Source organism: Saccopteryx bilineata, chromosome 1 (genome assembly GCF_036850765.1).
Source record: "Saccopteryx bilineata isolate mSacBil1 chromosome 1, mSacBil1_pri_phased_curated, whole genome shotgun sequence".
NCBI classification, from domain to species: Eukaryota; Metazoa; Chordata; class Mammalia; order Chiroptera; family Emballonuridae; genus Saccopteryx; species Saccopteryx bilineata.
In genome coordinates this window covers 371,198,523-371,224,747 of record NC_089490.1, presented here as the reverse complement: position 1 = coordinate 371,224,747, position 26,225 = coordinate 371,198,523, and the positions used below count along the sequence as shown (strand labels likewise).

Sequence of the window (26,225 nt, the reverse complement as noted above, 5' to 3'; positions counted from 1 at the left end):
CTCCTGTGTGCCCTGACCAGGAATAGAACCCAGGACATCCACATGCTGGGCCAACACTCTACCACTAATCCAACTGGCCAGGGCTCAGCCTTTCAAAAGTTAACTAAAGTAAGTACATAAAATCAAGCTCAAAAAACAAGATAAGTACAGAGATCAACCAGTAGAGTGAAGAATTTCCAAAATATATTTTGGAATAGTCTAGATCATAGCTCCTAGAAGTTTAGAAAAAAAAGTTTATTTGAACATTAATCAGTTATATTTAAAATAGTTTTCAGCACTTTCAAAACAGAATTTCTTAGAGTTTTGGTCTTGAATGATCTGTCCACATAATGACTTAAGGTGATTATTTAAAAAATAATACTTGAGGGTGATAATTCAGTCTATAATTCAGTCTTATATATGTGTCTGGAGCTTGCATTTTTAAGCAGCATTCCAGTAATTCAAATGCACAGTAAAAAGTGAAATCGATTTCTTCATAATGCATAATGCACAAATACTTTAAAAATCTCTAAGATGGAGATTTGATATAAGCATTTCCCAAATCTATTTGACCTCAAAAACTTTTTTTGTGTGTGGAGAATCACTTTAGGTCATTGTCATGCGAAAAATTGTGCAGGATTTTTAGCGGAGTATGTGCTTTCATTAATGCAAACCTCGTGAATATTTGAGACAAGCCTTTGATCATCTGAACAATGAAAACTTATTAAATTTCAACATTAAAGAAAATATTATGTGGCTGGAAGACAGCTCAAATCTTTGTTGATACTTTGATCTTATAATGAACAGGACCTCTAAGTTTCCTTTTTCTCTGCCTCACAGGCATTGTGGAAAATTCATGACATGGGGGTTCATAAAATTCTTAGTGTTTCTCAGAGAAACAGCAGATAAAGGACAAAAGGGTAATAATGTGAGGTATCATGCCTTCATAGGCATCTTAACTTTATAGCTGTTGATGAAGCAAGCATTAACTTGGTGAGAATAAGTGGTTCCATTGTGGAATTTTCTCAGTCTAGTTGCAAAATCACCCAGATTGCCAAAAATCCCAGAGAGAGTAGTCAATGAAGGCAAAAAGAATTGGCCATATTGCAATATAAATGTAGTTTTGTCAAATAGTTTAAAGTGCTTTGGAGTAAAACAGTCTTTCCTTCAAGTTTTAGTTCTGATGTTTATCAGTAGTAAGTAATCTTGATCAAATAACTTGATCAATTACTTATCTCTGTATTTCAGGTTATTTCACTGTAAAATGGGGCTAATTTATCATAGGGGTATTTTGAGGATTAAATTAAAAATGTATAAAAATATTTACCCCAAATATTAACAGATGATAAAAATTCTTTTTATCCTTCTTGGGCTGTCATAATAATAATAATAATAATTCATAATAATAATAATAATTATTATTATTATTGCCATTAATGATTATAAGCAAACAATTACAATGCACTGACACTAAAATTACTGGAGGGAAAGGGGGAGAGGTTGAGAGAGTAAAGGGGGGATAAATGACGATGGGGAAAACTTGACTTGAGGCAGTGAGCAAACAGTACAATAGACTATGTATTATGGAACTGTATACATGCACACACAAACAAATATAAAGTATGCTGCACAACCAACAGTCATGCAATTCTCACACATAAAAGATAAAGAGAAAAGGAGTGGGAGGTCAATGGAAATTTTTTAAATAAATCTGACAGGTCTAGTAACCAAAAGTAACCTCACAGGGTGATCTGACCATAAATTCCTAACAGGGCAGGTCACGGTGGGCTGTCATGCCCCAGACTTACATAACTTCTTTAGTTAAGGCTTTACATTTACTTTAAACAGGACATAAGTTGTACTTGTACATATAGGTTAATACACATTTGAAATGCTAGAGTAATCCTCTTTATCAGACCCCTTCAAGGCATAACTCCCCTCAAGGAAGCACATAATCTCTTCTGCACCTTGCTTTCTCCCATCTTCATATAATCTTATATCTTCTTTTTAATTCCAAATATATAAAAAGAAACTGCAAAACTATTATTCTCTGGAATATTTGAGATTTTGTTCTTTTGGCATATGTCATTAGTTTGGCTCAAAGAAACTCTTATAAAAAGACTCTTTATAGGCTTGACATCCTTACAGAGATAGGGCAGAGAGGCAGAGAAGAAAAGGAAATAGAGAAATGTGTGCTTACTTAAAAGGATATAAAAATATAGTACTAATACTTCCCTTTTGACATTACACATAAAAAAATAATAAAAATACAACTGATATATTTCTTTGGGAGAAAAAGAGATGAGAAAATAGAGGTTTCAAAGTTATGCAAAATTGTGTTTATATATTTAAAGGTATATTCAATAAAATTTGGTTTGAAGTTATACTCACAATTATTTAATATGAAATTAAACCAATGGGTCTACTTCTAGGGCAGCTGGCTTGGAAATCACATCATGAAATTCTTAAAACCCTCTTCACTTAGCAAATCTATGTTACAGAGTGAGAACATTGGTTAGCAAGAATATATATATATAATATATATATATATATATATATATATATATATATATTCCTATTGAGTTCTTATTCTGAGCCAAGCCAAGCACTATTACAGGGTTGGAAATAGAACAGTGAAAAATATAGACAAGATCTTTACACTTATTGGAGCTTAATTCTAATGGAGGAAGCAGAAATAAAGACATACACAAGGACATATAAAAGAGAGCATCAGAGAGTGAGAAGTATAATGGAATGAATCATTGAATAATAGCTACAGATTTTGGTGGCAGAGTCATAAAAAAAGAAAAAGAAACAGAAGTAAAATCATCTCTCAGCACCTTATCTTTGACCCCCTTTTTCTTTTACTCGTCCCTTTCGTGTGGTGGGCACACAATGCTATATACTGATACCCAGGCAGTCCCTAGGTTATGAAGGAAATAGGTTCCGTAGGTCAGTGGTCCCCAACCTTTTTTGGGCCATGGACCAGTTTAATGTCAGAAAATATTTTCACAGACTGGCCGGCCTTTAGGGTGGGACTGCTAAATGTATCACGTGACCAAGACAAGCGTCAAGAGTGAGTCTTAGACGGATGTAACAGAGGGAATCTGGTCATTTTTAAAAAATAAGACATTGTTCAGACTTAAATATAAATAAAATGGAAATAATATAAGTTATTTATTCTTTCTCTGCAGACCAGTACCAAATGGCCCACGGACCGGTACCGGTCTGCGGCTGGGGGGTTGGGGACCACTGTTGTAGGTTTATTCTTAAGTTGAATTTGTAGATAAGTTGGAATAAGTACACTTACCTATTAAATACAACTTAGATATTTGTCTTAACATAGTATTTATTTTTACATTTTTGTACATATAAATACTTAAACATTTTCAAAAACAAACCTTAAACATTCTTGGATAATGCAGAAAATGATGAACTTGTTGGAGAGGATGGGACTGGTGTCAGAAAGTTAAGGTTTGATTCTTGGTGTTAGAAAGTCAAGGTTTAAGAAACTGCTTGAGTCAGTTTCTTTTTTTTTTTTCTTTTTTCTTTTTTTGTATTTTTCTGAAGCTGGAAATGGGGAGAGACAGTCAGACAGACTCCCACATGCGCTGGACCGGGATCCACCCGGCACGCCCACCAGGGGCAAAGCTCTGCCCACCAGGGGGCGATGCTCTGCCCCTCTGGGGCGTCGCTCTGCCGCGACCAGAGCCACTCTAGCGCCTGGGGCAGAGGCCAAGGAGCTATCCCCAGCGCCCGGGCCATCTTTGCTCCAATGGAGCCTTAGCTGCGGGAGGGGAAGAGAGAAACAGAGAGGAAGGGGGGGGGGGTTGGAGAAGCAAATGGGCGCTTCTCCTATGTGCCCTGAACCGGGAATTGAACCCCGGTTCCCCGCACGCCAGGCCGACGCTCTACCGCTGAGCCAACCGGCCAGGGCCTTGAGTCAGTTTCTTAAAGTAGGCATCAAGGGAGGTTTGTACAGAGCTTCTCTTTTTCGCTTCATAAAGGGCTCATTAGCATTTGAGGCCTTTAGTAATTGTACAGTAAATTTTAGTAAACCTCTCTGGATCAGGATCTTGCTCCTCTAACTTGGCCATTTCTGCTTCAATGAAATGAAAAGCATCACCAAACTCTTTTGTAGAAAACTTTTCGATTCTGGAGATTTTATGTTGTTGTTTTCTTCCCTAAAGGCTATTGTCTGATCCTCTAGTTCCATAAGGTCTTCATTGGTTAGTTTTTGCCATGGGAGTCAAGTAACTATGATATTTTCACTGGTGTTCAACTGCAGTTAATTACTAATAGCCTTTACGGCATTCTATTCATAAGTATGAGATGTGAGTCAAGTGTTTGTATCTTAGGGACTTACTGCATATCTCTTACTACCTTTCTCTAAAACATTTTTAAAACCCTCAAAATAATTAATGCAAACGTATAACTGGAAAATCAACTTAAGATGCTACCAACACAAAATATCTCTGACAGCTCACTCTGCTTATTTAATTAAGATACAGTATGAGGAGGTGGTCTAGTTCCACCTTTTTGCTCAGATCTATCTGATTTTCCCAACAACATTTATTAAATAGTTTGGTTTTACTCTATCTTATGTTCTTGTCTCCTTTCTTGTCAAATATTCATAGTCTCTGTCCTCAAATTGCATATAATCTAGTGCAAAATGAGAATCTTATATAATCAATGTGCAAGATGGAATGGGATCTAAATAAAATGCATGTATAAACCAAGCATGATGGGGACCAGAGAAGAAAGCCATTATGTCTTTCAGGGAAGATATTATTGACCAGATTAAGTTTTGTACTTGCATATCTATATTTGGCCAATATCCTTTATAATAAATATTAGCATGTTTATTGAGCTATTTTTATTTATCAAACTAATAAACATTATTAGGTTTTATATTATTTCTGATAAGAAATTAAAATTAAGTTCACATTTTTTTATTCTTCAAATTAATTGTCACAGGAGAATAAACATGGACATTTATATCTAATGTGAAAAGCAATTTATAGCTAATTGTTCTAAAGACCTTAAGGAACAATCTACATTATCTGGATGGATGCCTACTTCTTAAGAAAAATGCCACAGTAGCTCAATAAAACATACCTTGTATGAAGCCAACCTCTTCGGATGGTGTAATGGAGTTTAGCCCAGAAAGACATTGGTAGGTGGTGGTCTCAGCCCAATTAGAGCAGGGAATGAATTGCCCATAAAATTTTATTAACCATGCTTCTGCCAACAACTTATTAGGGCTGTCAAATGTCACACAATGAGTATTGGATATAATAAGCAAACTAACTTTTTAAATGTGACAAAATTGTTTTAAAATGACAGAGTTGGCATAATTTTTAACCCCAGCTCTAGGATTTATTTCTGTACACTTTTTCCTGTCACTTCCTTAGACAAGGCTTGTTTTTCTGTTGTATGAACTACTTTTGGTCAGGTACTTGTGAGCAAGTATAATGGAAGAGACTGACCAAGATCTTACAGTACTAAACATAAGCCATCGTTTTTTATTTTCTTAAAACACTGTGAAAAATTGTTTGCTGCCTATTGCAGTTGAGATCAATGTAAAACACATCTGCACTGAATAGTAAGTCTTAATCTCTAAGGGAAAATTAAAACAAAATGCTCACTGTCTTTAACTCTTGATATGCTATTAAACAATATGAGGTACATTTGCGAACTGCGGGAAAGTGGGATAAAGCAGGTACCTTGTTTGCTTTCTCCACGTGACTCCAATGCTATCATTTAAGTAACGCTGTTTTCAAGGTAATTTAAACATACCCCAAACTGATAGTCCAATGATACTGTTAATCATTGGGCAATTTCTTTAAGTCTCCTGGAAAAAAAAATAAGGGGCACCAAGGCAACCAGAGATCATTTTCCTAAGTGACTTTGTCTGACTTCTATTGGGTGAAATTTGTACACTGAAAAGCTATAAAACATTGCTAAAGGGATTATAAAAGATACAAATAAATGGAAAGACAGCCATGTTTATGGACTGGCTCTATTACAAATGAATGGTTCTGATGAATTGCCCTGACCCACTATCAAAAACCACACCACTATCTTTCAGTACTAGTATTACAGAGCCTTATTTGGTTATCACCTTCTTTAAAATGCAAATGTAACAGAGTGGAGGAAGCAGAAAATTCATTATTACTGAACATTCTCTATGCTAGAAAATGTAATGTCTTGCAAGTAGAGTCCAAGGGCTAAAATCTAGACAGAGACCATTCATGTTAGTGCAAGTGGAGGCAGATTTTTGAAGGGACTCCACACCAAAGCGATAGCTGTTTATGGGACTTATGGATAGGAGAGGAGTTGTCAGTAATAAGGAAGGACAGCAAAAGTAGAAAGAGAGTGGAACAATAACAACAACAAAAAAAAACAGTTTATGGTTTTGATCAGGTTTTACTCCTGGTAGGAAAAGTAGACCAGAATGTTGCTTTTGAAACCTTAGCAAAACACATAGAACTTCTCAATTCAAGCTTGCCTCAATGGGAACAGGCTTGGTAAGCTTACTGAAGTCCCTGTGTTTGGCTCTTTCAGAAGCTTTGGCCACCACATTACAAGAATGATTTGCTCAAGGCACACGCCCTTTCGGTACAGAGGCAGGGATAAGGTAACTGAATCCGTCTGAAGAAAGGGCTCAGAGTAGGAGACCTTTTAGGATCAAGTCTAGGCGTTACCTGTAAAGGTGCAGGCCAGAAGCCCCCACGAATCTTTTTTTAATTGAGATATAATTGACATATAAATTGTGTTAATTTCAGCTATATAATATTTCATATGAGTATATATTGCTAAATATTTTTGTTACTTTTAAGAAAATATATCGAGAAATAAAAATACTGTTGTTAATATTAACCAATGATCTTATTACTTAATTGAACACAAATGTTTGGAAATTTTAACTATGTCCCTAATTCAAAGAAAAACTCCTTATCTTAGAAATCCAGGACCCTTCACCCTTAAGTCCAAAATTATCTTTTTTGGCTCATATCCCACCATTTCTGCATTCAATTTTCTAGCCATGTTATTGTTGTCTTCTCTCTGCACATTTGCTCACACCATCAGAGATCCATCTGTCCTTCAAACTACAGCAAAGTGTTCCTTCCTACCCCAAATCTTCTTGCCTTATTCCTCGCTTGGAAGTAAATTGAAGAGTATCATGTCTATTTCTCATTAACCTTATATGTTCTAAATTGTGTGGCTTTAGTACGTGTTTAAATATACAAAGATATGAAAGCAAATTGTTGATAAATTCATATTTCTAAGGTCATGTTGGCAGCCAATAGAAGAAAAAGAGATTGACTTGGTTAACCTATGTTTTTATTTTGACTTTCTTTATTGCTATAGCCTGATTTATTTTCAGTTATAAATAGTTTCAATAGATACTTGCATTCTGTTACCTAGTCTTGAGGCCTAACTTAGACTCTACTCAACACAATCGTCATTTGCTGTTTCTCAAATCCAGACATGATAAATCTGTAGTTGTGCCAATGTTTCAGAATTAAAATTTCACTACACTTACTATAATTTAAATAAAACCCACAAGGTAAAAGGTCCATGTTTCCTATTATCATGTTAAGAATCTCCCTTCCTCTAATGTAATCTCTCTATAATGTTAGGTTTAGTTGCATTATGGGAAAAATTCTGTAAAACCACATTCCTTGAGATTTTGTTTGCTTGGCTTGTGTCTGTTTTTGCTTTTAATATAAGGTCTACCGGAAAGTTCTGTCCATTTTTGGAATAAAACAAAATACAAATTTTTCTTACCATCAATAAACTTTATTAAATAATATAATTGCCATTATTATTAATGCTTTCTTGCCAGCATGAGGGCAATTTGTATATCCCATTTTTGAAAAATGTTTTATCTTTTGATGCAAAAAATTGAACCAGTGCTTGTTTGATATCTTCTTCATTTTTGAATTTTTTGCCCTTCCAAAATTTTGTAAGGACAAAAACAAGTGATAGTCAGAGGGTGCTAAGTCCGGGGAATATGGTGGATGTGACAGACATGCTTCTGTAGCATTTCTTCCTTGTTGAAATTCATAAAAATTACAGTGGCGTAAATGAACTTTATCAGTAGCCATGGGTACACTATCGCTTCACACATAAGACTAACGTGAATCAACTTTGTTTAGTTAATTTGCTACGTCAGTATGTATACATTAAGTGATAAAAATAGAGAGGCACACATGTGCCAAATAAACATGTGCTTATGTGTCGAAACTTGTCTACTTTCCGGTAGACCTTATATTTTAACAGGTTTCTGTCATGTGGCTGTGGAAATGAGCACACCGCTGAATGTGTGGTCATCCTCTTTATATCTGAAAACTTGAGTTCACTAAGTGCTCTTAGGCATCTGGTTATGTTTCTTATTGGAACACCTACCTGATTCACAACCAAAGAACATCTGCTTTTTAAAGTGTTTAGATAGTAGATAGTATATTTAAGTAGTAAATTTCATATGGCCCAAACTAGGATTGTTAAAATGCTTATGTTCTTGTTTTCAGGTAGAATACTGTAAAAACTATTTTTAGTTAATCTTACATTTTCAGAATTGCACTCAGGAACATTCCGTTTTTCTTCCTTTGTTGTTACAACTTGAAAGTTCTCATTGCTGCCAGGAGTGCTTTGTTCAGGCTTCAGAAAGAAAGAGAGAACATAGAAAGAGAGAGACAGAGAGAGAGAGGAAATAGATTCAACAAATAAATTCATATGACATTGTGAAATACATTACAGTGGCTACATCACATGCAAAAAAAAAAGTAACATGTAAATTTGTATACATGAGACTTTAAAATTTGTACTTTAAAAATTCTTACCTTTAATATTAAAGGAAATATTTTCTACTCAACTTTATATTAGTGATATCCAATGAGATTATATTAAGCATCTTACTTAACAAAAATAGAAATCTTCTATTTTCTCTTTAACTTCCATTAGAGCTGAGAAATACTAAGTACACGCCTTATATTTTTCAGTAAGAAAAAAAATGTTTTGTAACGTCTCATTGTAATTTGCGCAGAGGACTATATTCATGCTAATGCTTTACTAACTGATTAATTGTTGCTTTATACTTCTGGACACCTAAAATATGATTCTAAAAGTCATCTCTTGAGGAAAACTAAAATAAAAAATAATGTAAAATAAAAAGGCAGTTTTTCAGGTTCTGACGAGGGACCTGGTATACTAATATACCATAACTACTATATGTAAATATTCTTCTAGGCTGATCTAAGATTATCTACTCAAATGAATGTTTTTTGGGCAGGACTAATTTGAATATGTTGCTTTGCTCATTAATCTGTGACGGCATTATTATAGCACTAAACTAGTGAGTGCTAATTTTTTTATTTTTTTAAACAAGAGAGGACACACAGGGAGAAAGATGAGAAGCATTGACTCGTAACTGTGACACCTTAGTTGTTCATGGATTGTTTTCTCATATGTTTCTTGCTTGGGGGATCCAGTCAAGTCAATTATACTTTGTTCAAGCCAGCAACTTTGGACTTCAAGCCAGTAATTGTGGGGTCATGTTTATAATTCTATGCTCAAGCCGATGACCCTGCACTCAAGCTGGTGAACCTGTGTTTGTTCACTGGATGAGCCCATGCTCAAGGCAGTGACCTTGGGTTTCAAACCTGGGCCCTCTTATCCACACTTTATCTACTGTGCCACACCTGGTCAGTGAGTGCTAACATGTTTAGATCTGAAACTTTGGTCTCAGGATAGACACAGGAGACAGGAAAAGAAGATTCTAATCATTGGAGTCTGGTCAAAGTACTCAAACCCATTCAGGTTTTCTCTGTGCTACACTCTAAACAATATTGCTCTGTTTTTTCCATAGCAGTTGTAGTCCTTAGCAGAGGGACATTCTTATAAAAATAATAATTTTATTAAAAAAATCCCAAATGTACTTAATGAAACTAATAGAATATTAAATGTAAAAAAATTAATAAAACATAATATATTAGAAAAACAATAAAAATTAAGCATGTTAGTTAATGAAAATAATTCCTATATCAAGTCACCCAGATATTAGGCTTTATATATAATAATAAATAAGTAAAACAAATAAAATTCCTCTTTTTTTATACTTAAAGAAGTTTGACTGAGTTGTGCAAGATCCAGAAGTCACCCCTTCTTACTCCCTCTTTCTCTCCTTAAGTGGTCTTTCTTAAGAACACTGTCTCTTGGATGACGTCAGAGTAATGGCGGAGTAGAAAGCGATACCGATAAATCTCCCCCAAAACTCAACAAGATCTTCAACCAGAAACAGAAAAACCTATACTTGGAGCCTCCAGATGCTTCACAATACACCCGAAAGTATGGTCGAGTGAAAAATTGGCTAAATATATAACCAAATCCTGAAGGAAATAGGGAGTAAGAAATGCTCCGCCTTCCTCACTAACCTAAACAGGGCGGCTTTCTCTGGTAACTGTGAATATAGAAACTGAGGCGGGCAAAGGGGGTGAATACATCCAGGCCACGCACAAACGGCCGAACCAGGCTGTGGCATGGAGATCCTAGCGGAGGAAAAACTGATCCTGTGGCAAGCCGGGCAATACAAGGTAACACTCGTGCCAAACCCAAAGAAAGAAAGACAAGCGGGGCAGCCATTTTACCCGTTCTCCTGGTTGGTGCGCAGTTAGTGGGCGAGAGATCTCTTCCTAAGCCCCAGAAATGGGTGTCCGTGTTACCCCACAGAGAGGCAGGGTCAGAGGCCTTTCTGTGGGCTGAAAGCAGAATCTCTGGGCAGCCCCAGCGCCCTGGGAAAGCCGCGCACGGGAGGGAGCGAGAACTAATTCCAACGGTGGAAATTTTCCGTGCTGGTGAGGGTTTCACTCAGGGAAACGCGGCCAGCCTCATATCCTGGTGTGCGCGCGCAGATAGGTAGTGAGCGATTCCTCCGAGTGCCTCGGCAGTGCGCGCCTGTGTTATCGCACAGAGGGGCAGAGTCAGGGGCCTTTGTGTGGGCAAAAGCGGAATCTCGGGTCGCCCCAGCGCCTTGCAAAAGCCACGCACGGGGACGGAGCGAGAGCAAATTCCAGCGCTGCAAATTTCCATGCGGTTGGGGGTTTCACTCAGAGCGTGAGACTCCTGGCTGGATATCCTGGTCTGCACGCGCAGATAGTGAATGAGAGTTTCCTCCAAGCGCCCTGGGAATGGGTGCTCGCCTGTGTTACCGGACAGAGTGGCAGAGTCAGAGGTCTTTGAGTGGGCAGAAAGCCTGCCTGATTATGCTAGCAGCTCTGACTGACTGAGCCTTACCCAGAGCCCTGTGCTGAGTGGGAATAGAGTAGGGAGTTGCCAGCTCTTTGAACCTCTTACTATCCAGGCAGAGGCAGCAACAACCCCATAGCTGGATTATCAGGCTACTAATTGTGGAAGGAAAGACTAGGAGAAAGGCTCCAGGAACATGGACTCTCTCACTGTCGGAGCCTATGAATGCTAATGAGCCTTGACTCCAAACGAGACTAAAGCACAACACATGACATTGCCATAGAGACTTATCAACTGCAAACCTCTACCTGAGCGTGCCAAAGGGGCAGAACCTGGGGTACAGAGTCACCGACCAGGAAGAGGGAGAGAAAAGAAAAAACAAGAAGATAACCTCTCAAAATCAAGAATAATCTGCAGACTTTATAACCTATCCCATTTTATTATATTTGTTCGTTTGTTTCTCTTATCTTCATTCTTGATACTTTCTTTCCTCCTCCAATTTGGCCGATTAACTCTCTACCGGTCTTACTCTCTCCTCTCCTTGAACTACACTACCCATAAGTGTTACATCTCCCATTACCTTTTTTCTCCTCTTCCTTTCTCTCTATGAGGGTTGCACTCCAAAACCCTTAACTCTCTCTCTCTCCTTTCTTTTTTCTTCTTTTAGTGGTTCCCTCTTTTTTTCTCTCTCTCTTTCTTTTCTCCCTCTATATTAGTTTCTTCCTTTCTCCTTTACATCTCCTCTTATTCAAACCTCAATAACAAACAAATTATCTTATCTGAGACTCAAACTTATGTTTGTGGCAATTTGGGGGGTTTTTACTTCACCTTTTTAACTCACTAGCAGTGCTCCCATCCCTGGCTCTCCATTTTATCTAGTTCTTGTTCCACTAAATACAATAGTATTTTTTTTAATTTGTCCCCCCATTTTTTTGTTCTCCTCTTATTCCTCTCATCATAACTCTTAGACAACCAACACCTAAAAGCAAATAATTTTATTCTTCACCCAAATTTTTTCCTCATTTGCTTTTTGTGAGTCCATACCGCCCCCCCCTTTTTTTTCTTTTTTTTTTTTTTTTTGCCCCTTTATTACTTTTCCCCAATTCAGGACCTCCATCACAGGCATTGTTTGTTATAATTCACAGTTCACCACAAGATTTTCTCAAGAAAAAGGGGAGAGGAGAGGAAAAAAGGAGAGGGGGAATAATTTCCTTTTTTAAAAATTTGTTATTTTATTTTTCTTTATTTCATTATTAATTTTTTAAAAAAACAACAACTCTTTTTGATTTTTTATTTTTTTAACTTTTTATTCTTTATTAAATCTCATTAATACTATCAACAAAACCACCCTCAGATGCCATTAAGGAAGAGAAAATCGAATATCATGGATACAAAAGAAAGAGAGGTAACACAGCTAGATGAGGAAAAATCTATAGAGAAAAAATTTAATATATTGGAAACCTTGGAGCTAAATGACAGAGAATTCAAGATAGAAATCCTAAAAATCCTCCGAGATATACAAGAAAACACAGAAAGGCAATTTAGGGAGCTCAGAAAACAACTCAATAAACACAAAGAATATATGTCCAAAGAAATTGAAACTATAAAAACAAATCAAACAGAGATGAAAAACTCAATTCATGAGCTGAAAAACGAAGTAACAAGCTTAGCTAATAGAACAGGTCAGATAGAAGAGAGGATTAGTGAAATAGAAGACAAGCAACTTGAGGCACAACAGAGAGAAGAAGAAAGAGACTCAAAAATTAAAAAAAATGAGATAGCCCTACAAGAATTATCGGACTCCATCAAAAAGAATAACATAAGAATAATAGGTATATCAGAGGGAGAAGAGAGAGAAAATGGAATGGAGAACATACTCAAACAAATAATAAATGAGAACTTCCCAAGCCTGTGGAAAGAATTAAAGCCTCAAATTCAAGAAGCAAACAGAACACCGAGTTTTCTTAACCCCAACAAACCTACTCCAAGGCATATCATAATGAAATTGACACAAACCAACAGCAAAGAAAAAATTCTCAAGGCAGCCAGGGAAAAGAAGAATACAACATATAAAGGAAGGCCCATTAGATTATCATCAGATTTCTCAGCAGAAACTCTACAAGCTAGAAGAGAGTGGACCCCAATATTTGAAGTCCTGAAAGAGAGAAACTTTCAGCCACGAATACTATACCCATCAAAGCTATCCTTCAAATACGAAGGAGAAATAAAAACATTCACAGATACAGAAAAGATGAGGGAATTTATCATCAGAAAACCCCCACTCCAGGAATTACTAAAGGGGGTTCTCCAATCAGATACAAAGAACAAAAAAAAAACAGAGCCACAAGTAAAAGCTCCAAGAAGAACACAATAAAACCAAATTTAAACTGTGACAACAACAAAAAGAAAGAGGGGGAGAAGATGGAGATTAACAGTAGCAAAGGACGATGGAGTGCAAAAGTACTCACAAAATAGTTTGCTACAATGAACAGGGTAGGGACCCTTTTCATTACTCAAAGGTAACCACCATTGAAAAAACCACCACAGAAGCACATGAGATAAAAAAGATAGCAACAGAGGAAAGATGTATGGAATACAACCAAATAAAAACAAAAGATAGAAAAACGAAAGAGAAGGATCAAACAAGACACAAAACTAACAGAAAGCAAGATATAAAATGGCAATAGGGAACTCACAAGTATCAATAATTACACTAAATGTAAACGGATTAAACTCACCAATAAAAAGGCACAGAGTAGCAGAATGGATTAAAAAAGAAAATCCAACTGTATGCTGCCTACAGGAAACTCATCTAAGTAACAAGGATAAAAACAAATTCAAAGTGAAAGGCTGGAAAACAATACTCCAAGCAAATAACATCCAAAAAAAAGCAGGTGTAGCAATACTCATATCGGATAATGCTGACTACAAGACAGGAAAAGTACTCAGAGATAAAAATGGCCATTTCATAATGGCTAAGGGGACACTGAATCAAGAAGACATAATAATTCTTAATATATATGCACCAAACCAAGGAGCACCAAAATATATAAGACAGCTACTTATTGACCTTAAAACAAAAACTGACAAAAATACAATCATACTTGGAGACCTCAATACACCGCTGATGGCTCTAGATCGGTCATCCAAACAGAGAATCAACAAAGACATAGTGGCCTTAAACAAAACACTAGAGCACCTGGATATGATAGACATCTACAGGACATTTCATCCCAAAGTGACTGAGTATACATTTTTCTACAGTGTACATGGATCATTCTCAAGAATTGACCATATGTTGGGCCACAAAAATAACATCAGCAAATTCAGAAAAATTGAAGTTGTACCAAGCATATTTTCTGATCATAAAGCCTTGAAACTAGAATTCAACTGCAAAAAAGAGGAAAAAAATCCCACAAAAATGTGGAAACTAAACAACATACTTTTAAAAAATGAATGGGTCAAAGAAGAAATAAGTGCAGAGATCAAAAGATATATACAGAGTAATGAAAATGACAATACGACATATCAGAATCTATGGGATGCAGCAAAAGCAGTGATAAGAGGGAAGTTCATATCGCTTCAGGCATATATGAACAAACAAGAGAGAGCCCAAGTGAACCACTTAACTTCCCACCTTAAGGAACTAGAAAAAGAAGAACAAAGACAACCCAAAACCAGCCGAAGAAAGGAGATAATAAAAATCAGAGCAGAAATAAATGAATTAGAGAACAGAAAAACTAAAGAAAAAATTAATAGAACAAGGAGCTGGTTCTTTGAAAAGATCAAAAAAATTGACAAACCCTTGGCAAGACTTACCAAGGAAAAAAGAGAAAGAACTCATATAAACAAAATCCAAAATGAAAGAGGAGAAATCACCACAGACACCGTAGATATACAAAGAATTATTGTAGAATACTATGAAAAACTTTATGCCACTAAATTCAACAACCTAGAAGAAATGGATAAATTCCTAGAACAATACAACCTTCCTAGACTGAGTCATGAAGAAGCAGAAAGCCTAAACAGACCTATCAGTAGAGAAGAAATAGAAAAAACCATTAAAAACCTCCCCAAAAATAAAAGTCCAGGCCCTGACAGCTATACCAGCGAATTTTATCAAACATTCAAAGAAGACTTGGTTCCTATTCTACTCAAAGTCTTCCAAAAAATCGAAGAAGAAGCAATACTTCCAAACACATTTTATGAGGCCAACATAACCCTCATACCAAAACCAGGCAAGGATGGCACAAAAAAAGAAAACTACAGACCAATATCTCTAATGAATACAGATGCTAAAATACTAAACAAAATACTAGCAAATCGAATACAACAACATATTAAAAAAATAATACATCATGATCAAGTGGGATTCATCCCAGAATCTCAAGGATGCTTCAACATACGTAAAACGGTTAACGTAATACACCATATCAAAAAAACAAAGAACAAAAACCACATGATCTTATCAATAGACGCAGAAAAGGCTTTCGATAAAATACAACACAATTTTATGTTTAAGACTCTCAACAAAATGGGTATAGAAGGAAAATATCTCAACATGATAAAGGCCATATATGATAAACCATCAGCTAACATCATATTAAATGGCACTAAACTGAAGGCTTTCCCCCTTAAATCAGGAACAAGACAGGGTTGTCCACTCTCTCCAGTCTTATTTAATGTGGTACTAGAGGTTCTCGCTACAGCAATCAGACAAGACAAAGAAATAAAAGGCATCCATATCAGAAAAGAAGAAGTAAAGGTATCACTTTTTGCAGATGATATGATCCTATACATCGAAAACCCCAAAGAATCCACAACAAGACTACTAGAAACAATAAGCCAATACAGTAAGGTCACAGGATACAAAATTAACATACAGAAGTCAATAGCCTTTCTATATGCCAACAATGAAACAATCGAGAACGAACTCAAAAGAATAATCCCCTTCACGATTGCAACAAAAAAAATAAAATACTTAGGAATAAACATAACAAAGAATGTAAAGTACTTATATACTGAAAACTATAAACCATTTTTAAGGGAAATTGAAAAAGATATAATGAGATGGAAGAATATACCTTGTTCTTGGCTAGGAAGAATAAATATAATCAAGATGGCTATATTACCCAAAGCAATATACAAATTCAATGCAATTTCCATCAAACTTCCAATGACGTTTTTTAAAGAAATAGAGCAAAAAATCATCAGATTTATATGGAACTATAAAAAACCCCGAATAGCCAAAGCAATCCTAAAGAAAAAGAATGAAGCTGGGGGCATTACAATACCTGACTTCAAACTCTATTATAGGGCCACGACAATCAAAACAGCATGGTATTGGCAGAAAAATAGACACTCAGACCAATGGAACAGAATAGAAAGTCCAGAAATAAAACCACATATATATAGTCAAATAATTTTTGATAAAGGGGCCAACAACACACAATGGAGAAAAGAAAGCCTCTTCAATAAATGGTGCTGGGAAAACTGGAAAGCCACATGCAAAAGAATGAAACTGGACTACAGTTTGTCCCCCTGTACTAAAATTAACTCAAAATGGATCAAAGATCTAAACATAAGACCTGAAACAATTAAGTACATAGAAGAAGACATAGGTACTCAACTCATGGACCTGGGTTTTAAAGAGCATTTTATGAATTTGACTCCAATGGCAAGAGAAGTGAAGGCAAAAATTAATGAATGGGACTACATCAGACTAAGAAGTTTTTGCTCAGCAAGAGAAACTGATAACAAAATAAACAGAAAGCCAACTAAATGGGAAATGATATTTTCAAACAACAGCTCAGATAAGGGCCTAATATCCAAAATATACAAAGAACTCATAAAACTCAACAACAAACAAACAAACAATCCCATAAAAAAATGGGAAGAGGATATGAACAGACACTTCTCCCAGGAAGAAATACAAATGGCCAACAGATATATGAAAAGATGCTCATCTTCTTTAGCTATTAGAGAAATGCAAATCAAAACAGCAATGAGATACCACCTCACACCTGTTCGATTAGCTATTATTAGCAAGACAGGTAATAGCAAATGTTGGAGAGGTTGTGGAGAAAAAGGAACCCTCATACACTGTTGGTGGGAATGTAAAGTCGTACAACCATTATGGAAGAAAGTATGGTGGTTCCTCAAAAAACTGAAAATAGAACTACCTTATGACCCAGCAATCCCTCTACTAGGTATATACCCCAAAAACTCAGAAACATTGATACGTAAAGACACTTGCAGCCCCATGTTTATTGCAGCATTGTTCACAGTGGCCAGGACATGGAAACAACCAAAAAGCCCGTCAATAGATGACTGGATAAAGAAGATGTGGCACATATACACTATGGAATACTACTCAGCCATAAGAAATGATGACATCGGAACATTTACAGCAAAATGGTGGGATCTTGATAACATGATACAAAGCGAAATAAGTAAATCAGAAAAAACCAGGAACTGCATTATTCCATACGTAGGTGCGACATAAAAGTGAAACTAAGAGACATTGATAAGAGTGTGGTGGTTACGGGGGGGAGGGGGGAATGGGAAAGGGAAAGGGGGAGGGGGAGGGGCACAAAGAAAACAAGATAGAAGGTGACAGAGGACAATCTGACTTTGGGTGATGGGTATGCATCATAATTGAACGACAAGATACCCTGGACTTGTTATCTTTGAATATATGTATCCTGATTTATTGATGTCACCCCATTAAAAAAATAAAATTATTTAAAAAAAAAAAAAAAAAGAACACTGTCTCTTGATCTCCCCTTTGTGCCTTCCTTAGGAATAAGAAAAATACTAAACAGGAAAATGAAAGTGTCTTCAAATAAGTCTTTTTTCCGGGTTACATGGCATTAGTGAATATAAAGATGAGAAATGTGTTTTTTTTCATAAAACTTACATAATTTGATTATTATTTACATAAATAGTTCTAATATAAAGCAGATTAATGAAAGGGGACACAAGCAGAGCTGTATATATTTTGAAAGGACAGATGTCTAATCCATTTGGGGTAATAAGCAAAGGTATGATAGAAAGGGTAATCTTTAAATGGGCCTCTAAATGATTAAGGCAAGAACGAGGGAAGGGCATTTCAGATGATGAAAAACACTATAAGAAAATAGGTAAATGTGCAGTGGTTACGGGGGAGGAGGAAGAGAGGAAAGGGGAGGAAATGGAGGCGAAGGGGAGGGGCTTAAAGAGAAACAAATTATAAGTTGACAGAAGATGATTTGACTTTGGGTGATGGGTACACAGAATAATCTACTGTCCAAAGGATGTGGAGATGTTCCCTCTAAATCTATGCACTCTGATTTACCAATGTCACCCTGTTAAATTTAATTGTCTAACTAAATTAGTTAATAAAAAAAAAGAAAATATATTTAGGAAGAAGAGTAAGATGTTGTCCTGTTAGTTTAGAAGACAGCAATAGAATGATTATGATAAAAATGTTACAGGGTAGAGGGAAACCACAAAATTGAGCTACAAAGTTTGTACTTCATTTAGTAGCCAAAGGAAGTCCACTGGATATTTGAAGCAGGAATATGAAATGGCCAATGTCTCTGTTATTATGATTCAGCAGCAGTGGAAGAGAAGAGAAAAAGGCAGGGGAAACTATGAAAGAAGCAATAAAAAATGACCAAGTAATTGATAATAAAGGAGAAACTGAAGTATTGATTTGGGCAATCCAAAAGAGATTGGGCAGTGACCACATATTGACAGCAAAGCTTAGAACTTACAAATTGAAAACCTCTACAAAAATAGAGAAACCTGGCCTGAGCACATGGTATTGTATAGATGTAGTATTGGCCTGGGATGCTGAGAGCCAAGTTCGAAAGCCAGAGGTTGCCAACTAAAGCGTGGGCTCACACTCTGGTTTCTCTTCAGATCGCATAAATCTTTCGCCTTTTAAAGCGTGGGCTCACCAGCTTGAGTGTGGGGTTGTTGGCCTGAGTGTGAGATCAAAGACATGACCCTATGGTCCTTGGCTTAAGCCCAAATGTCGCTGGCTTGAAACCCAAGGTTGCTTGTTGGCTTGAGTCCAAGGTCGCTGACTTAAGCAAGGGGTTACTTGCTCTGCTGGAGTCTCCCCAAGTCTCCATCAAGGCATATATGAGAGAGCAATCAATGTACAACTAAAATGCCACAATAAAGAATTGATGCTTCTCATCTCTCTCCCTTCCTGTCTATCTATCCCTGTCTGTCCTGCATGCTCTCTCTCTCTCTTTCTCTCTCTTGTGCGCACATGTGCTCGCTAAAAATAAATAAATAAATTATAATAATAAAAAAATAAAAGAATAAAAGAAAAAGAAATCTAGAAAGAAGGTAGATTTTTAGCAAGAAGATGACTTGTATATTGTTAGTAAAAAGTTTAAAACACTTGGGACTATTAAATAGATAGTTTTTAACATTATTGGATTACAATGTTAAAAAATATTGACAAGAATCAAAACAACCATTTAATCTAGCTAAAATCTACAGTACATCCACCACTTGTATTCTCATTATCTGCAAGTCACACATAGTTTGAGAAAATTAGTTAAAAAGAATAGAGGGGAAAAAAATAAACAATGACAGTGAGGAAAAGTCACCCTTGTTATTCACACTAAAAACCACAACTGCAAAAACATAAAGAATGGAGTAAATGTTTTCAAAAACTAAAATAATTTTTAGTATACTTTGTTTCTGTTAAACAATTTGAATGACTGAATAAGTAGTCCCAACACACCTTTTTAAAGTTAATTGAATGTATAACATCACTAAAGAAAATCAAAGTATAAAATATCTGTTATTCCAGCAATAACTGTCTTCTTTCTCAATGTTATTGTCTAGTCCTTGTCCATATTGACATACATTAATATTTTATATAGTCACAAATTATAGTGTTCATGTCATTTTTTATTTTGTTTTTATATATATGACAAATATTTTTTATTTAAGAATAAATCTCAAGATAAAGGTAACCTTTACAGGTCTAAACCAGGGGTCTCAAACTCAACTCAGCATGTGGGCCACAGAGCAAGATCACAGCCATTCGGCGGGCCGCACTAGGTCTACAAAAGGCAACTGTTACGCAACACTTTTCAGTGTCACAAAATGACCAGAAACTGTAGTTCACATCACAACTGCTGTTAACTAAGCTAATATCTAGCTAGGATGCTAGAGAAATGAAAAATACAAGTAGGCCCCTAGGCTTACTTAATTTTATCCAAAATATTTTGAACTTCATGGATTAGTCTGCGGGCCGCACAAAATTGTTCGGCGGGCCGCATGCAGCCCGCAGGCCACGAGTTTGAGAACCCTGGTCTAAACAATATGTCATAGAATAAGTTTGCAAAAAATGTATATTAGACTTAAATTTTTTGATGGCTTTGAATTTTAGCTTATATACACTATGTTGTGAAAAAAGATATTTGCAGTAGTAGCCTGCCTAATAATTCATATTATATAATCATTGGTTTAAATATCTGACTCTTGGCCCTGACTGGTTGCCTCAGTAGTAGAGTGTTGGCCCGGCATATGAATATCCTAGGTTTGATTCTCGGTCAAGTCACCCAGCAGAAGCTACCATTTGCTTCTTCACCTCACCCCCATCTCTCTCTCTTTCCCCCTTATCTTCCCACAGCCATGACTCAATTGGCTCAAGGGCATCGGCCTTGGGCACTGAGGATGGTTTCATGGAGCTGCTGCCTCAGCTGCTAAAAATATGTCAGTTGCGAGCATGCCTCCCGATGGGCAAAGCATCACCCTGGAGGGGCCTTGCCGGTGGATCTGTGTTGGATGCATGTGGGATTCTGTTTATCTCCCCTCTTCTCACTTGGAAAAAGAAGAAAATAACTAAAATAAATAAATAAATCTGACTCTTCACATAGGCTGAGAGCGCCTGAAGTAAAGGTACCATGCCGTATTCATTCTTTACATATTCATTCTTTGAAGACAGTACATATTTGAATAAGTTTTGTTCACTTCTTTTTATATTTTAATCATGTATTTAAGATATGTTTCTTAGCCTAAAAAGCATAAGAATGAAAGCTCAGTACTGAAAGAAAAAGAATGGATATATTTATGGAACAGAAATCTTTCCAAAATATGGCCACATGAATGAGTCCTCCCAATGAGTCAGATAAAGATAGTTCTTGATCTCAGAGAGCTCCAATTTTTTCCTCAATCAGTAGCCAACATTTCTTCTACCTTCCTAATAGTCCCTGACTTAATTCTGAAGGGCTAACTCTCTCATTGTATGTTATATTCCAAGTATTTTTTTTTTACATATCAAATTTTCTGACTTATCCAAAATATTGGCACATGGCTCAAGTTAGGTCATTGAAACTTTCATTCTTGAAATCTATTATCGACTAGATTCAGAAGAGGCTACAAGTAGTTTGGTACATTAATTTCAGTATGGCTCCCTGTGCATGTTGTTTCTGAAATAAGTTTCTTCTTATGGTTCTTGCTTCCCAGTCTTCTGAAGCCTTTATTTTTATCCATTCCCAGCCTTATTTCTTCTGTCTTCTCCTGGAAACTATGAGCTCCTGATACTGTAACAATAAAGCCTCGTCATTTAAAATACTAAGGACCAGTGTTGGTTGCATGTATTGCATAAACTTGGACAAAGCAGGAAGTCAAATCCATAAAACAGACAGCACAACATAAAGGCAAAGACAGAAGTTTGCTATGAAAACCAACAAGAGGGAAACCTAATTCAGTTGGGAAGCTCTAAAGAATAATTCCAGCTTCACTAACAATTACATTTTAGGGTAGTCATTCAACATCTTCCTAAACATATAAATATGTAACATATTGATAAATTTTAATGTTTATTACAGTTTCTAGTGCAAATATTGAGCATTTATGAAAATGCTCCCAGGTTTTGATGATGAGGATGAGGCAACAAATATGTCCATAATAAAAGTTTTTTTTTAAATCTATCTATCTATCTATCTATCTATCTATCTATCATCTACCTATCTACCTATCTATGCATCCATGCATGCATCCATCCATCCATTCATCCATCCATTTTTTAGGGCTTTTGCTACTTTAGACAGAAGTTAAAAGGGGTTTTATTAACTACTAAAATCACAAAACAATGGGAAGATTGAATGACAGTGCAAATTTCTTTCTCCATGAGATGAGGACAAGGATAGCCTTGTCCTCATCTATTAAATTAATTGAGTGCCTGGTTACAAACTTCAGTAGCAATACTGATGTTATCTCAATTTTTCTTCTGAAAATTTTTAGATATTAATTACTTTTAATAATGGAAAAAAATATGTATCACCTCACCAGTTTGAACAATAAAGCATGAAAAATAAAATTACTTTAAAAATGAATAAAAAGTATACCTTAGCCAGGTGGCTCAGTGGATAAAACATTGTCCCCGCACACATAGGCCATGGGTTCGATCCACAGACAGGGCACATATAAAAATCAGTCAATGAGAGTACAACTACATGGAATAACTAAGTGGAACAAGTTGAGGCTTCTTTCTCTCTCTCTTTCTCTTCCCCTCTTTTTCTCCCTCTTTCAAATCAATAAAAAAATTTTAATATAGCATTTAATTAAAGAACTGTTTGCATTTAACGTAATACATGCAATCTTTAATACAGTCCTTTACTATCAGTGAGATGGCTCCTTATTGTGTCTGATAAATTAACCCAGAATGGGAATTGGCTTTGGGAAAATATAACATACTTTGGAGCTGAAAAAATGTGGATTCAATTCTGGGTTTGCATGTAAGTAAATTAAGGCCTTAGACAATTTATATAATTTTGCGAGACCTCTGTTTCCTGCTGCTTTGTTAGAGGTAGATCAAGAACACCTAAGCTGCAGTATGATTTTTATATGTGTGGGTGCGTGTCATTTTTTGTTTTGTTTTAAATGTATATTTTTAGAGCAGTTTTTGGTTCACAACAAAATTAAAAGGAAAGTACAGAGATTTCACACATAGCTCCATCTCCCACACATACATCGCCTCCCCCATTATTACCACGCTCACCAGAGTGGTGCAAATATTATCAAGGGTGAAACTATTACTAACACATCATAATCACATAAAGTCCACAGTTTACATTAGGGCTCACTGTTGGCGGTGTATGTTCTATGGGTTTGGACAAATGTATTATAACATGTATCTATCATTTTATTATCATACAGAATATTTTTACTGACCTAAAAGTTCTCTGTGCTCTGCCTATTCAATCTTCCCTTCATCACCCCTGACAGTCACTAACCTTTTAATATTCTCCATAGCTTTTCCTTCTCCAGAATATCTTATAATTGTAATCACACAAGGTGGAGCCTTTCAGATTGGCTTCTTTCACTTGGTAATATCCATTTAAGCTTGCTCCATGTCTCTGCCTGGCTTAATAGCTCATTTCTTTCTAGTTTTGATTAGTATTAAATTGTCTGGATTTACTACAGACCAGGACCAGGTGGATTCATTGGTGAATTATTATAAACATGTAAAGAAGAATTATTACCAACACTTCTCAAACTCTCCTGAAAAACAGAAGCGGAGGGAACACTCCCAAATACTTTATTTTACAAAGCAAGTATTACCTTGATGCCAAAACCAACAAAACCACCACCAGAAAAATAAAATATAGACCAATATCCTTGCAAAAATAGATGCAACAATTCTCTACAAAATTTTAGCAAACTGAATTCAACATTAAAAGAATTATACACCATTATTGATTGGAATTTATTCCAAAGAGGAAAGCCTGGGTCAGCATTTGTTAATTTGTAAATGGGACATTCATCATTAACAAAAAGAAAGACTAAAATTATATGATCATCTCAATAGATATGGAAAAAGCATTTGAGTAAATTTAACATCCATTTATCAGAAGAATTCAGCAAAACAGGTACTTCTGTACAGCAAACCAAACTATCAACAAAATAAAAAAACAACCTACCAAATGGAAGAAAATATTTGCAAATCATATATCTGATAAATGTTATTATCCAAAATATTAAAAAATCTTATACAACCCAATGGCAAATACCCCCAAATAATTTGATTTCAAAAATTTTCCAAAGAAGACATACATACCTGTCAGAATAACTATTACCAAAAAACAAAATATCTAGCATTCGTGAGGATGTAGAGAAAAGAGAATCCTCATGCACGGTTAGTAAGGATATAAATTGTTCCAGCCACTATAGAAAACAGTATGGAGGTTTCTTAAAAAGAATTCAAAGTTGAGCTACCATAGGATAGAGGCAGAAGGAGATTTCACATAGACGTGGAAGAGGAGACAGTATGAAGATGGAGACAGTCAGGAGTGATCCAGCCACAGCCGAGGCATGTTCACACAGCTAGCCGAGGCTGGAAAAGGCATGGAACTGAATCTGCCTGACAGTCTCCTTGGGGAGGACGATCCTCCACATTCACACTTCTAGCCTCGAGAGATATGAGATAATGAATTTGTGTTATTTTAAGCCAGCATGTTTTTAGTAATTTGTTAGAGTAACCATTTGAAACTAATGAAGTATTCCTTCAGTAATTTAGAAATGTATTGGAGACAAATTTTCCCAGCATATAAATTCGTTCTGTGCTTCTAATCATGGCAAAATAATTTAATATTCTCTAAATGGAATAATTAAGGCTTTCTCTTATTTCTTCTGATGAAAAATCTCCTAAACTAAACCTTTAAAATCTACTAAGTGGCCCTGGCCGGTTGGCTCAGTGGTAGAGCGTCGGCCTGATGTGCAGAAGTCCCGGGTTGGATTCCTGGCCAGGGCACACAGGAGAAGCGCCCATCTGCTTCTCCACCCCTCCCCCTCTCCTTCCTCTCTGTCTCTCTCTTCCCCTTCCGCAGCCGAGGCTCCACTGGAGCAAAGATGGCCCGGGCGCTGGGGATGGCTCCTCGGCCTCTGACCCAGGCGCTAGAGTGGCTCTGGTCGCAACAGAGCGACGCCCGGAAGGGGCAGAGCATCGCCCCCTGGTGGGCAGAGCGTCGCCCCCTGGTGGGCGTGCCAGGTGGATCCCGGTCAGGCTCATGCGGGAATCTGTCTGACTGTCTATCCCCGTTTCAGCTTCAGAAAAATAAATAAATAAATAAATAAATAAATAAATAAATAAAATCTACTAAGAATCCATCTTAAATATGAGAACGCTTATACAAAAAAACTATTTTGTAAATGAATAAAACTGGAACCTCTTAGTATACTTTTCATATCAAGAATTTCAGAATAAATGACATATCTTATTCATTTTTATGTTCAGTTGGAGAAATATAACATGCATGTTACATATGTGCTTTTCCTCTAATTTAATTTTTTTATGCAGTCTTTGCATATCTTTAACAGCTAACATGAGGAGATGGGAACAGGTGATGTAGAAATTCATGTTCTTCGTGCTGGAAATATCCAGAAGAATATTAAAAGAGGGTGAAGGTGAGTTGAGAGGGAGGAATTTTGTCAAAGCCTACACATGCAGCAGAATCTAAACCATGGGTCGAATTTCTTTTGTAATGAGGGCCATAAATAGCTGAATGAAGGGATAGAAATTGTTATTTTGTTTAGCTAACTTAATTTAGTTCCCAAAGGTCCTGGCAAGAAAATGAGATCCTGAATATTTTAAAGACAAAGACAATGTCTTTTTCATCTCTCTAACTCTTCACAACTAGCATTAGCCCAGTTTGTTAAAACATGCTTTTAGTTTACCAAAGCTTTTTTGTGGCCAAGTAATTACTTTAAGAATAAATAAATAAATAAATAACATAAAATGATGCTCTATTTGAAGGATACAAATGTCCATATGTGTTTATTAAATTAAATTTGTCAAAATATTATTTGATTTCCTACATCATCATTCCTGTTGGTCTACTCAAAATCTGATGGTTTTATATATTTATAGGTTGTTGACATTTACATTCATAAGGAAAAGTGGTAGGACTATTATCCACCTCTAATCTTCCCAGAATCATTTGTCCTTCAACTTTAATTCATGTATATAAATAAAATAAGAC

The 26,225-nt window shown here is 36.1% G+C and overlaps 1 protein-coding gene across 2 annotated transcripts in view; it reads right to left on the bottom strand.

The window, feature by feature from the left end:
* Window positions 1–26,225, bottom strand: part of LUZP2 (leucine zipper protein 2) — a 498,752-nt gene that overhangs the window by 6,665 nt on the left and 465,862 nt on the right. For both annotated transcript variants that reach the window (XM_066251151.1, XM_066251149.1), the window contains exon 10: window positions 8,554–8,646. In XM_066251151.1, coding sequence (XP_066107248.1) covers window positions 8,554–8,646 — 93 coding nt within the window. The remainder of the gene's footprint in view (window positions 1–8,553; window positions 8,647–26,225) is intronic.